The 12,110-nt window shown below is 44.3% G+C and overlaps 1 protein-coding gene across 6 annotated transcripts in view; it reads left to right on the top strand.

The window, feature by feature from the left end:
* DPY19L4 (dpy-19 like 4) overlaps window positions 1–12,110 on the top strand; it is a 196,354-nt gene that overhangs the window by 153,415 nt on the left and 30,829 nt on the right. For 5 of the 6 annotated variants that reach the window (XM_089776202.1, XM_075920362.2, XM_014579001.4 and 2 more), the window contains 2 exons: window positions 2,394–2,552; window positions 8,701–8,817. In XM_089776202.1, the coding sequence (XP_089632328.1) occupies window positions 2,394–2,552; window positions 8,701–8,817 (276 nt within the window). The remainder of the gene's footprint in view (window positions 1–2,393; window positions 2,553–8,700; window positions 8,818–12,110) is intronic. The other variant, XM_075920363.2, reaches the window with a different exon arrangement.

The raw sequence follows: 12,110 nt of genomic DNA, 5'->3' as shown, positions 1-12,110 counted from the left end.
CTTTACGCTGTCTTCTCAAAAGACAAAATCATGTTTCAACTTTACCCCAAATTCTTGCCCAAAGTCACCTTAATTTCCATATCAGTAAACCTATACATCTCCCCACATTCTTTCACAAGCTGCATAGTAATGCTAAGGAAGCCTCACTCCACACTTTGGATGTAAGATGAGCGGGTGGCCTTTATTAGGACAGAATTAAACCATTATACAACTCTTATCAGACTATTTGTTTCTATAGCTGAATGATCCAAGGGCTCAGCTGTTTCTTCGCAACATCTCTCTAAATGGATATCTTTTTTTATCCAAACATGTTATATAATTCATGACAAATGTTCCTCACAAGGTGTTACGGCACATTCTACACACACAAGGGCAGCTTCAGCAGCATTCTTCAAGCAGCTTCAGCAGCATCCTCTCTCAATTATCTGCAGGGCAGCAACCTAGTCTTCTGAACACACATTTTACCCAACATTGAACTTTATAGCATGTCCCTATCCCCACTACTACTGTGTTATTTACTGTTCAATCTACCTAATGCTTTGGATACCAAAGCCCACCTCCATATACAATCACTGTTTTATAGTCACCTAGAGTGGAGCATCCACAGGGACACCACTTGAAGAAGAGGAAGTGACTCACCTTGTGCAGTAATAATGATTCTTTGAAATGTATGCCTCTGTGGGTGCTCCAATACCAATCCCCTCTACTTTGGAGTCTATCCATATATGATTCTGTGGTAGAGAAGGAATGGAGGGTGCCGCACACATGCAATCAGCGGAAACAATGGCACAAGGCAACAGCTGCGCATACACAGCAAGGCACTGCTAGTAAAAACTTATGATCACTGGCGCAAAGATGCATCGACGCCTAGAGTGGAGCAGCCGTAGGGACATACATCTCGAAGAACCATCGATGCCACACAAAGTAAATAACTACTACTTCTCTGTTCTCTAACTGAATTTGTCATAGGAAGGAGGGATTGTCAAGGTATTAAGACCCAGGACTGGAACTTGGGAATTCCGTGGTTTTTGTTTTTTTTTTTCTTGCCTGTACTATAACCTTTTTTTCTTGGCTGTACTATAAGCTATCTATGTGATCTTTGACAAACTAGCTCAGCTTTCAGTTTTGTTCTCTATGAAATGGGAATAAACACACTTTCTTGACTCAAAAATAAGTTTAGGTTTAATTCATTGATATGTGTGATTCCCTGGAACTAAGTTTTTAGAAATGTACGAGGGTAAGTCAAAAAGTAACACAACAGCAATACAGAACTCGTAAGTGTATTATTTTTCAACATAGTTCTCCTGCTTTTCAACACACTTGGTCCAGCATCACACAAGCTTTTGTATGCCTTCAGAAAAAATGTTTTCAGCGGGGCGGCAAGCCATGTATGCACCGCCTCCTTCAAATCATGGTCACTGGCAAAATGACAGCCTCTTAAAGCATCTTTGAGGGGTCTCTCTGACATTTGCTCTCCGGCTCATAGTAGTGGATCCACGTTTCATCACCAGTGATAATGCGACTCAAAAAAGCATCACCTTCCTCATGATACTGGTTCTCAAAAGGCGGTTACAGGTGTCCAAACAGTTACATCTGTGCTGTTGTATGAGTTGTTTGGGAACCCACCTTGCACATAGTTTACTGAAGTGAAGTTTGTGGTGGATGATTTCATAGGCAGAACCGTGACTAATCTGCAGTTGGTTTGCCACTTCATCGACTGTTACCCTCCTGTTTTCGAGAATCAGCATGCGGACTTGTTCAATGTTCCTTTTAGTAGTCAATGTGGATGGGCGCCCTGATAGTTCTTCGTCAGTGACACTTGTTTGGCAATTTTTTAACATGTCAGTCCATTCGTACACGCTTTACTATGGCAAAACACTGACACCGTACTATGCTGATAGTCTTCGATGAATTTCTGCACCTCATACACCTTCAGCCCACAAAAATTGAATCACTGCACGCTGCTCTTTTTTGGCGCATGTGGCAAGTGGAGCGGCCATGTTGACCCCCCCATTAGTGGTGAAAGACATCTGAACAGTCAAGGCCAAATATGTCACTATAATATAGGGAGGTTCCATGCCTACGGCTGCGTGCGAATTCAGCAGTTGGGCTAATCGCAAAAAAAAAAAAAAAGAACACTTTGTGGATATTTTTTGACTTACCCTCGTATTTGTCTTTGTATAGAAGTGCCTATTAAAATTTTGTAACCTGCTCTTTTCAGATCACAGAATATAGATTTAAAGGATGAGCTTGTGATTTTTTTTTAAAAAGCATGCTTGTAAAAATTATATTTGAAAAATATTTATTATTGGGGCAGAAATATATTAATTGGAATTCATCTGAGCACATTAGCTAATAATTTCTTTTTACGTATGATATTTCTACCTTTCTAGGAACTTTACAGTGAACTGGCTTCTTTGTCAAGAATCCCTTCAGATGCCATCTCAAGACTTTTTTTTGCGGTTAACTCAGTCATCTTTATTGCCTTTCTATGTTTTAGTATTAACTATCTGCCTTTCTTCTGTAACTCAAGTCATTTTTAGGAGAATTAGGTAAGTGGTTTATTTTTAGCACTTATTTTTTTTATTCAGCTGACTTCAGGATTATTAAATTATGTATAAAAGATATATTGTAATCTCTTGATAGACTAGTGTTTTAAAACAGTATAAAACATTTATGAATTTAGCCATAGCTTGATAGGAAATATGAGTGGAAGGGAGCTTTGTTGGTAATTCCCTGATAAGTAGTACATCATCCACCAATGCTGCCAGAAGAGAGAAGACTTAGATAAGGGGCAGGGAACCTCAAGCCTGGAAGTTTGATGTGGTTCCTGGCTTGCCTGGATCCAGCCCCCAGGGCTCCGGCCCCCCAACATTGAGGAGCCTGTGTTGGCACTCCAGCCCCCCACTGCTCCACCATGGGGCTGGAGCACACAAAATCTACTAGGCTGAGACCCCCCTAGGCTCTGGTGTGGGAGGAGAATGTGAAGAGTGTCTTTCTCCTTTTCAGTTGAGGGCCATGTCACTTGTGTGCAGCCCCCAACTGATTTTTCTGTGCTTGTGGCACCTGACCCAAAAAAGGTTCCCTTTCCTTAGTTTAGATTCTTCTAAAGAGCTCCTTCTGTGTCAGCCTCTGATTAGTGTGTTTCTGGAAGAGAGAAGGGGGTTTCCACCCCTAGCTGCAGAGTCTCCTGCCACTGCAAGGGAATTTGTGTTTCTCTGGTACTTGCCTCCTCCACAACCTCCTGGCTGCCAGGAATAAGATGGAGGAATGGAAAGGATCTCCAATAGTCTGCCTCTCCTCTGTCCTTTTTTGGCCCCGGTCTCCTGAGATGACCCCGTGTCGTCATCTGCTTAGAGTAATAGTGTCCTGATTCCTTTCTTTCACTATAGCCCACAAGAGTATGAAAAAAACCAGTGGAACTGACTCATGTTCTCTTTGAGTGTATTTTCACTGTATTTGCATATTACTTTGATTGAGATATCTCACTAAAAATAGTGATAGCATGTCAGCTGAGGCAATTGCATGGGTTAGTCAGCAGAGTACAAGCCTTCCTGGATAGACACTAAAGTGTCTAGCCCAGGGGTGAGCAATAATTTTTGAAGGAGGGAGCACTTCACAGATTTCTGAAGGAGTCCCGGGGATGGGCTTTGGATGGATAGGGTGGGGCCAGGAGACTTCTCATGTTCCCTTGCCCACAGAATCTGATTGGCCTGAGGGTGGGGGAGCGTGTGAGTCATTGCCCCCCCCCCCAGTGCCTAGAGAGAACTGCTAGCTGTTTAGAACAGCTGGCGGGTCCCTCTGTTGCTGCACAACCCTGGTGAGGGAGGAGACTTAGCGCACTCCACGTCCCCAGGTCTTGATTGTCCTGAGGGCAGGGAGTTGCAGGGTGGCCACAGGCTGGATCAAATGGCTTGGTGGGCCTGATCCAGCCAACAGAAGCAGTCTTGCCCACCTCTGGTCTAGCTCATACAACTGCCCATGCTGCTGTAGCTACACTACTGTTTTTAGTGAGCTAGCTCAAAGTTAGCTCAGGTGTGCTTACACATGCACCAGTCAGATCCTCTGCATACAGTGTAAACATACGTTTAGTTTGAATCTGTTTTTTCTAGGTAAAGCTATGACCTGTAGAAGAGGCAATAGAACTGTCTGCAAGCTTAGAACCACCACTGCGTAGAAGTTAACTTTGAAATATTAAGTACTAGAAAATAACCATACTTTATTTCTGAGGACTTTACGTTGTGTTGAATATAACAAAAGGTACAGATTCCCTCTTATGTTAGGTCAAGCTTTCCACTTGGTAAGGGCAAAGGTGAGAATGGATTTTTCAAAATTCATCATAGATTTCATAGATATCATAGAATACTAGAACTGGAAGGTACCTTGAGAGGTCACGGAGTCCAGTCCCCTGCCCTTACGGCAGGACCAAGCACCTTCTAGCTTATCCCTGATAGATGTCTATCTAACCTGCTCTTGAATATCTCCAGTGATGGAGATTCCACAATCTCCCTAGGCAATTTATTCCGGTGTTTAACCACCCTGACAGGCTGGAAGTTTTTCCTAATATCCAACCTAAGCCTCCTTTGCTGCAATTTAAGACGACTGCTTCTTGTCCTATCCTCAGAGGCCAAGGAGAACAATTTTTCTCCCTCCTCCTTGTAACACCCTTTTAGTTACTTGAAAACTGCTACCATGGCCCCTCTGTCTTCTCTTTTCTAAACTAAACGAGCTCTGTTATTTCAGTCTTCCTTTATAGGTCATGTTTTCTAGAACTTTAATCATTTTTATTGCTCTTCTTTGGACCTTTTCCAATTTCTCCACATCTTTCTTGAAATGTGGTGCCCAGAACTGGACCAGTACTCCAACTGAGGCCTAATCAGCACAGAGCAGAGCGGAAGAATGACTTCTTGTGTCTTGCTCATAATATTCTTGTTACTGCATCCCAGAATCATGTTTGCTTTTTTTGCAACAGTGTCACACTGTTGATTCATATTTGGTTTGTGGTCCACTATGACCCCTAGATCCATTTCTGCAGTACTGTTTTCTAGATAGTCACTTCCCATTCTGTATGTGTGAAATGGATTGTTCCTTCCTAAGTTGAATATTTTGCATTTGTCCTTATTAAACCTCATCCTATTTATCTCAGGCCATTTCTCCAGTTTGTCCAGATCATTTTGTATTATGACCTTATCCTCCAAAGCACTTGCAACTTTCTTGGTATTATCTTCAAACTTAGTAAGCATAATTTCTGTGCCAATATATACATCATTAATGAAGATATTGAAGAGAATCGGTCCTAAAACAGACCCCTTTGGCATCCCACTTTTTATGCCCTTCCAGCATGACTCTGAGCCATTAATAACTAATCTCTGAGAATGATTATCGAAGTAGTCATGCACCCCTCTTAAGAGTAGCCCAGTGGTCCCCAACGCAATGCCTGTGGCCGCCTTGGCGCTTGCCGGGGCATTTACGTGCGCCCACCAAGTGCTCGGGGCTGGCCCCACCCTCGGTACTCGGCACATGCACGGTGCCGGTCCCAGGCACGCAGCGCATGGGCAGCCCTGCGCCCGGGTGCGTGGCTATGGGAGGTGCCGGCTCCGGGCGCGCGGCGAATGTGCGGCCCTATGCCCGGACGTGTGGCTATGGGGGGCGCCAGCCCCGGGCACGCGGCGAATGTGTGGTCCCGTGCCCAGACGCGTGGCGCATGGGGGACACCGGCCCCAGGCACGCAGCTATGGGGGGGCGCTGGCGCCGGGCGCACAGCAAATTGGTGGCTCCGCCCCCAGACGTGCGGCGCATGGGGTCATGAGTGGCCCCGCCCCCGCGTGCCTGGCAGCTCCAAAAGGTTGGGGACCACTGGAGTAGCCCGATCTAGGTTGTATTTCCCTAATTTATTGATAAGAATGTTATGCAAGACCAAAGAAAATGCTTTACTGAAGTCTAGCTATACTACGCTTCTCCCTTATTCACAAGACTTGTTATCTTATCAAAGAAAGTTATTAGATTGGTTTGACATGATTTGTTCTTTACAATCCATGGTGGCTGTCCCTATCACCTTGTTATCTTCCAGATGTTTGCAGATGAATTCCTTAATTACTTGCTCCATTATCTTTCCTGGCACAGAAGTTAAACTGACTAGTCTGTAGTTTCCTGGGTTGTTCTTATTTCCCTTTTTATAGATGGGCACTATATTTGCCTTTTCCAGTCTTCTGGAATCTCTCCCAACTTCCATGAGTTTTCAAAGATGATAGCTAAAGGCTGCGTTACCTCTTCTATCAGTTCCTTCTAGGATGCATTTCATCAGGCTCTGGTGGCTTGCAGACATCCAACTTAAGTAATTTTTGATTTATTATTTTTTTTATTTTAACTTCTAAACCTGCCCCATTTCCACTACCACTCACTATGTTAGGAATCCTGTCACCATCCATCGTCTTGATGAAAACTGAAACAAAGAAATCATTAAGCTTCTCTGCCATTTCCAGGTTTCCTGTTGTTACTTCTCCCTCTTCACCAGGCAATGGGCCTATCCTGTCCTTGGTCTTCCTCTTGCTTTTAATATATTTGTAGAATTTCTTCTTGTTACCCGTTATGTCTATAGCTAGATTGAGCTTGTTTTGTACCTTTGTTTTTCTAATCTTGCCTCTGCATACTTGTGCTATTTGCCTATATTCATCCTTTGTAATTTGACCTAGTTTCCACTTATTATAGGATTTACAGCAGGCCTGGCCCAGTCTGTCTGGAGCAGCGTGTCATATTAGGGAGTGCTCCTGCCTGGCTGCAGCAGCCCCATTCTCAGTGTCCTGGCCCACCTGAAGCAGCAGGAGGCCACTCTAGCAAGGCTGTGGTGGACGGGGCAGCTGCTCCAGCTAATCTGTGCCCTCTGCCCACCCCCATTTAAGCAGTTAACTGGTTACATGATTAAATGGGATTTAATGTCCCTAGCTTGAGTCCAGGTGAGAAGCGCTTGTCCATGGCTGCTGCAGGGAGGAGAGAATTCTGTACCCCAGCTGGGGTCTCAGACACATAAACAGATAGGCTCTCTGAAAAATATAGTAGATAGTTGTCTCTTTTGCTACCCCTGCTGGCACAAGGAATTATAGCTATCCCAGTACCCATCTCTGGACCCTCTGTGTAGTCATTCTGCAGTATAGCTGCCTCCTATCACATCCCTTCGTTTGTTTCTCATAAAATGGAATCAAATTGTATGTACATCTCATTACCCTGGCACAATCAGACCCTGATCTTGCTTTAAATTATGATAAAAGGAAGCCTCATGTCATATTTAGTGGTCCTAGTTTTACCGTTTAGGAGTTCTTGAACAAACGGACTCACAGACAGATAGAGAGGCACATTTCTAAAATATATAGTAAAGAAGATAACAACCTAGGACTGATACTACTGGGATTTGTAAAGATAAGATTGAACTGTCTTCCATCCCTTTTTCTGTCCTCAAATAGTAGGTGCAATCACACTGATTCTACAGCTTATAGTTGGATTAATAATATAATTAGCTCGGGGTGGGCAATAATTTTTGGTGGGGGGCCATTCCAAGATTTTGGTAAGTGGTCAAGGACTGCACTTTTCTATGGAGGGGATGAGGGGTCTAGGTTGGAGGTTGGGTGCAGAAGAATGCACAGGATAAGGGACTGGCGTGCAGGAGATGATGTGGAGTCTGACAGGGTGTTTGGGTGGAGGAGGGGATTGTGACCTGGGTCAGGGGATTGGGGTTTAGGGTCAGGGAGGGAGTGTGGGTGCAGGAGAGGATTCTGGCTTGGGGGAGGAGTATAGGTGGCGTATAGGGTCTGGGAGGGAGTTGTCACCTGGGGCAGGAGGTGCAGAGGATTTGGATGGTGATCTGGGGGAGGAAGTAGGGGTTGGGGTGCCAGAAGCAGGCACTGGCTGGGAGGAGTTTACCTAAGTGTCTCCTGGCCAGCAGGCTGGGCTCCCTGCTTGTTGCAGCCCCAGCCCTTGAAAATACAGGCTGCTCCCTCCCCATGGATCTCAACTCCAGATGGGGGAAGAGGCTTGCACTGCCCCAGTTTCTCAGGCCAATCTTTTAGCTCCGATTGGCTGGATGTTTCCTGCCAATAGGAGCTGAGAGATTGGCTGAGGTCAGTTCTTTTTGACCAGAAACAACTGGCTAATAGGCGCTGAGGACTTGGTGGGGCAAGGAGATTGCATGAAGCTTCCTCCTCCCTGCAAAGCAGAGAGCCACAGGGGCTGTGTTTTAAACTGCAACAGCTGCGTGTGTCTGAGGGTCCAAGCAGGATGGTCCGTGAGCCAGATCTGATGGTTTGTTGGGCCGGATCCTGGCCATATTTTGCCCAGCTCTGGTTTAGCTGAAGTACAGCATACTTCAGTGCAGAATAGTTATGTTTGTGAAGGCTTCTTACTTTTGAATTAGGTTCTCTATTAAAGTTAGTTATGATTTGTGTTTATTGTAGTGCCTAGGAGTCCTAGGTATGGACAAAGCCAGTGTGCTAGACAAGCATAGAACATAGAGCTTGCAATCTAATTACAAGATAAGAGACAGAACATAAATACAGACAGATTGACAGGGGGTATAGGATACAATAAAACAGTATTGGTCAGAATGATAGATAGTGGTACCAGCACACAATGGCTGAACTGTTGTCAAGTTTCTTTGTAGTCTGAGACAATGTGTGAGATAAATACTGTTTTATTTTCTTCCAACTGCAGAGGTGAACCACTGAAAGAAAAAATTACGTTTGATGGCCAAATTGGAGAGAGGCCAGAAATAGCTTACCATGTAATCCACACATTGTTAATGGGCTCTCTTGCAATGATGTTGGAAGGGTACGTTTTATATTTTTCTATTTTGAACATGGCAAAATATTACTAACTAGGTTAGTCACCCTTTTAGAAGTTGTCCAAATTGTCCCCATCTCTCATCCTTCTCAGAAACCGATTTGACATACAAAACTACTAATTACTTTTCGAAGTAGCTTAGTGAACATTGAACATATATCTAAAAAAATAGTGTTTAGTTTCTTGAACACATTTTCTTGTTTTTTTTTCCCCCTAGCATAAATCTGAGAACTTAAATGGAATAATTTTTTAGTCATTCCCCTGTTTTTCAAGTTCAGCTGCTGTGCTAGCACTCTTTCTACATTCTGATGTTCCATTGAAATCTTATGTAACTTTTTGATGCACTAGATAGTTCAAGGTTAAGGCCATACTTAAATCACAGGATGATTATCCAGAAATTGCAGCTGAGTTGCAGACAAGCCATGGAAAATCTCAGAAAAGTAATAAGTAATTTGTGGCAATAAGGTCCATAATTATTTTTCCATTATTTTGTTCTGTCAGCAGCCTGGGGTTAAGAATGGGAGCCTGAGGCTGAAAGGAGGGGCCCTAGCTGTCAGCCATCTGGAGCTCCCGTTGTCAGAATTGCAGTGGAAGCCTAATATTGCAGGGTCTGCAATTTTCTCAGTATTGCAAATTAAGTTGGGCCTGATTCATGGGCTGTGTCTACACTGGCATGAATTTCCGGAAATGCTTAAAACGGAATACTATTCCGTTTTCAGTTTTTCCGGAAAAGGAGCGTCTACATTGGCAGGCTGCTTTTCCGGAAAAGCCCTTTTTCTGGAAAAGCGTCTGTGGCCAATGTAGACGCGCTTTTCCGGAAAAGAGCCCCAATCGCCATTTTCGCTATCGGGGCTTTTTTCCGGAAAAGACTACTGGGCTGTCTACACTGGCCCTTTTCCGGAACAGTGTTCCGGAATAAGGACTTATGCCCAAGCAGGAGCAGAATAGTTTTTCCGGAATAGCAGCTGATTTTGTACAGTAGAGCATCGTTGCTTTTCCGGAAATTCAAGGGCCAGTGTAGACAGCTCGCAGCTTATTCCGGAAAAGCGGCTGATTTTCCGGAATAAGTGGCCCAGTGTAGACACAGCCATGGTGTATTACTATGACGGACTAGGCCGGGTCTGGGCACCGCTGAGGGCGTCTGCTCAGGGCCAATTGCTCAAACTCAGGGCTCCTTATAGCCCCTCACTGGAGACCCTTATCAATAAGGCCACAAACCAGTCACACCAAGTGTCTCAGCTGCCAATCCGGCTAGCAGGAAACCTCATGAGCAAAACCCCTCTGACACCCCAGCTCTCTCTCTGCCACAATCAGCCGTGAGTCTGCACACACAGGTGAGGGGTTATAGAACCCAATCTCACCTACCCCAAAGGGTCTTTCCAGTCCCAAAGAACCAGCCACAAATCCCCGGTCAATTTACACTTTGGATCTTCGCTGGGCCAGTCCTTTAGAATCTAAAATCTAAAGATTTATTAACAAAAGAAAGAAAAGCATGAGAGTAAGGTTGTTAAGGAGAATACATTACATGTTTTGAATCCAGCAAGTTCTCAGTGCAGGCTCTCAGCAGAGATGTTACAAACTGCTATATTAAAAATCTCTGGTGTACATCCTATGTCAGGATGGGCCAATGATTCTTCCCGGCTCTCTGTTCCTCGCAAGGTTACATCTGGAATCAGTAGCAGATGGAGTCCGTCTCATGGCATTTTATATCAGTCCCTGGTATCTTCCAAGCTGGAGCAGGTCACATGGCCCAGTGACCTATCCCTGTGTCCCAAGTCAGCAGTCATGATATTAGCTGGTTTGCAGGCCCCAGACACATTCCTCAGGTGTGTATTGGCCCCTCTAAGAGCCTTGTCCCTGCAACCTTGCTAATTAGCATAGTCACTGAATGAACATTCCTGGCCCATTGCTCTGTCTCAGACAGAGAATCTTCCAGCATCAACAAAGATTACTTATTTATAACTCCACATACAGATATCACACAAGTACTGAATAACATAAATAAAATCAGTAGAACATAAGCTTTCATTTGACATCTCACATGGCCCCCTTTGTGCAGACTTTGGGGCAATCTCCCCCGCCCCTTGATGAAGCAGTAACCTGTCTGATCTCCTTAAAATCCAGTAACGTGACACCCCCAATGCAAAACTAATGCCGGAAGTGATGCCAGTAACGTCACTGAGTGCATCACAGGCCTCCCCATATTTTGGCTCTGTATTATTACAGGTTCTAATCCCATATTAGAAACGAGAGTACAGAACTGGACAAGTGTACGAAAACCAGGCTCGCCTACAATAGGCTTCCTCATTGCATGGTCTGTCATAGCAACAACCATGTCCTTGTACTGTTTTATAAACCCAAGATAAAACTGGTAAGAACCACAGCCAGTCAGATCTGCTTTTGCAGCATGATCCCCATGTGTGTCATGAGATCTCGCACAGAGCTGAAGAAAATAGTAAATTTGTCCTGGCAAGCTCTGGCAATGGTCTGAAATCCAATTAACATTGTATTAATGTTGGTATTCTTACCCCTCATAGTATAGCATCTTGGCCCTTAGCCATGAAAACATAATGGTGGTGTGCCTCAGTTTCCTTTTCCATACAGTACATTATGGCTGGAATCTTCTTTGTCCTGTAAGAAGTTCCAAGATTAGTTATAGGCATAGGCATTAACCATGAAATATCAACATCACAAGGTCCTTTAACATACAGTCTGGTACATTTCTTGACAGGTTCAATGGTTTTTCCAAAACAGTATGCACGTTGTACATTTTTACAATACTTGGCAACCACAGCACATTGGTTACAAAAGTTAACATGAGTAATAGGAACACACCCATATCCAGTATACATTTACAACACTTTCTCCCATGCCACATCTTTGGCTCCGTGCCCTGTAGTTTTGACCCTTCAGGTTTAAACTGAAATTTTCCTTTGACAAAGCAAGTTCTGCCTTTCCCCCTTGTCCTGTAGGTTCACATCCTGAACTCCTTATCCCAGAGACAAAAGGCTGGCTGGATGTGACTTCCCGGTTCACAATGGCCATGGGATTCTTCTCTTCCCCCCCCCCCCCATCAGTGGGGTAACAACAATAAGCAGTATACTCACAAATCTCTTGTCCTTTCACCTCCAACCTCTGCTTCCATATGGAATGAGATGTTAAGTTCCTTGATTGATTTACAAGTGTCCACTATGTGTAGAGATGGGAGTTTACTTGCCATCTCCTGCATTCTAGAGAGATTAACCTGGTTTGCCCTGCATACTTAGCTACATAGTTCTTCC

This window comes from Pelodiscus sinensis, chromosome 2 (assembly GCF_052426305.1).
Source record: "Pelodiscus sinensis isolate ZL-2025 chromosome 2, ASM5242630v1, whole genome shotgun sequence".
Taxonomy (NCBI): Eukaryota; Metazoa; Chordata; order Testudines; family Trionychidae; genus Pelodiscus; species Pelodiscus sinensis.
This window is presented reverse-complemented; position numbering and strand designations above follow the sequence as displayed.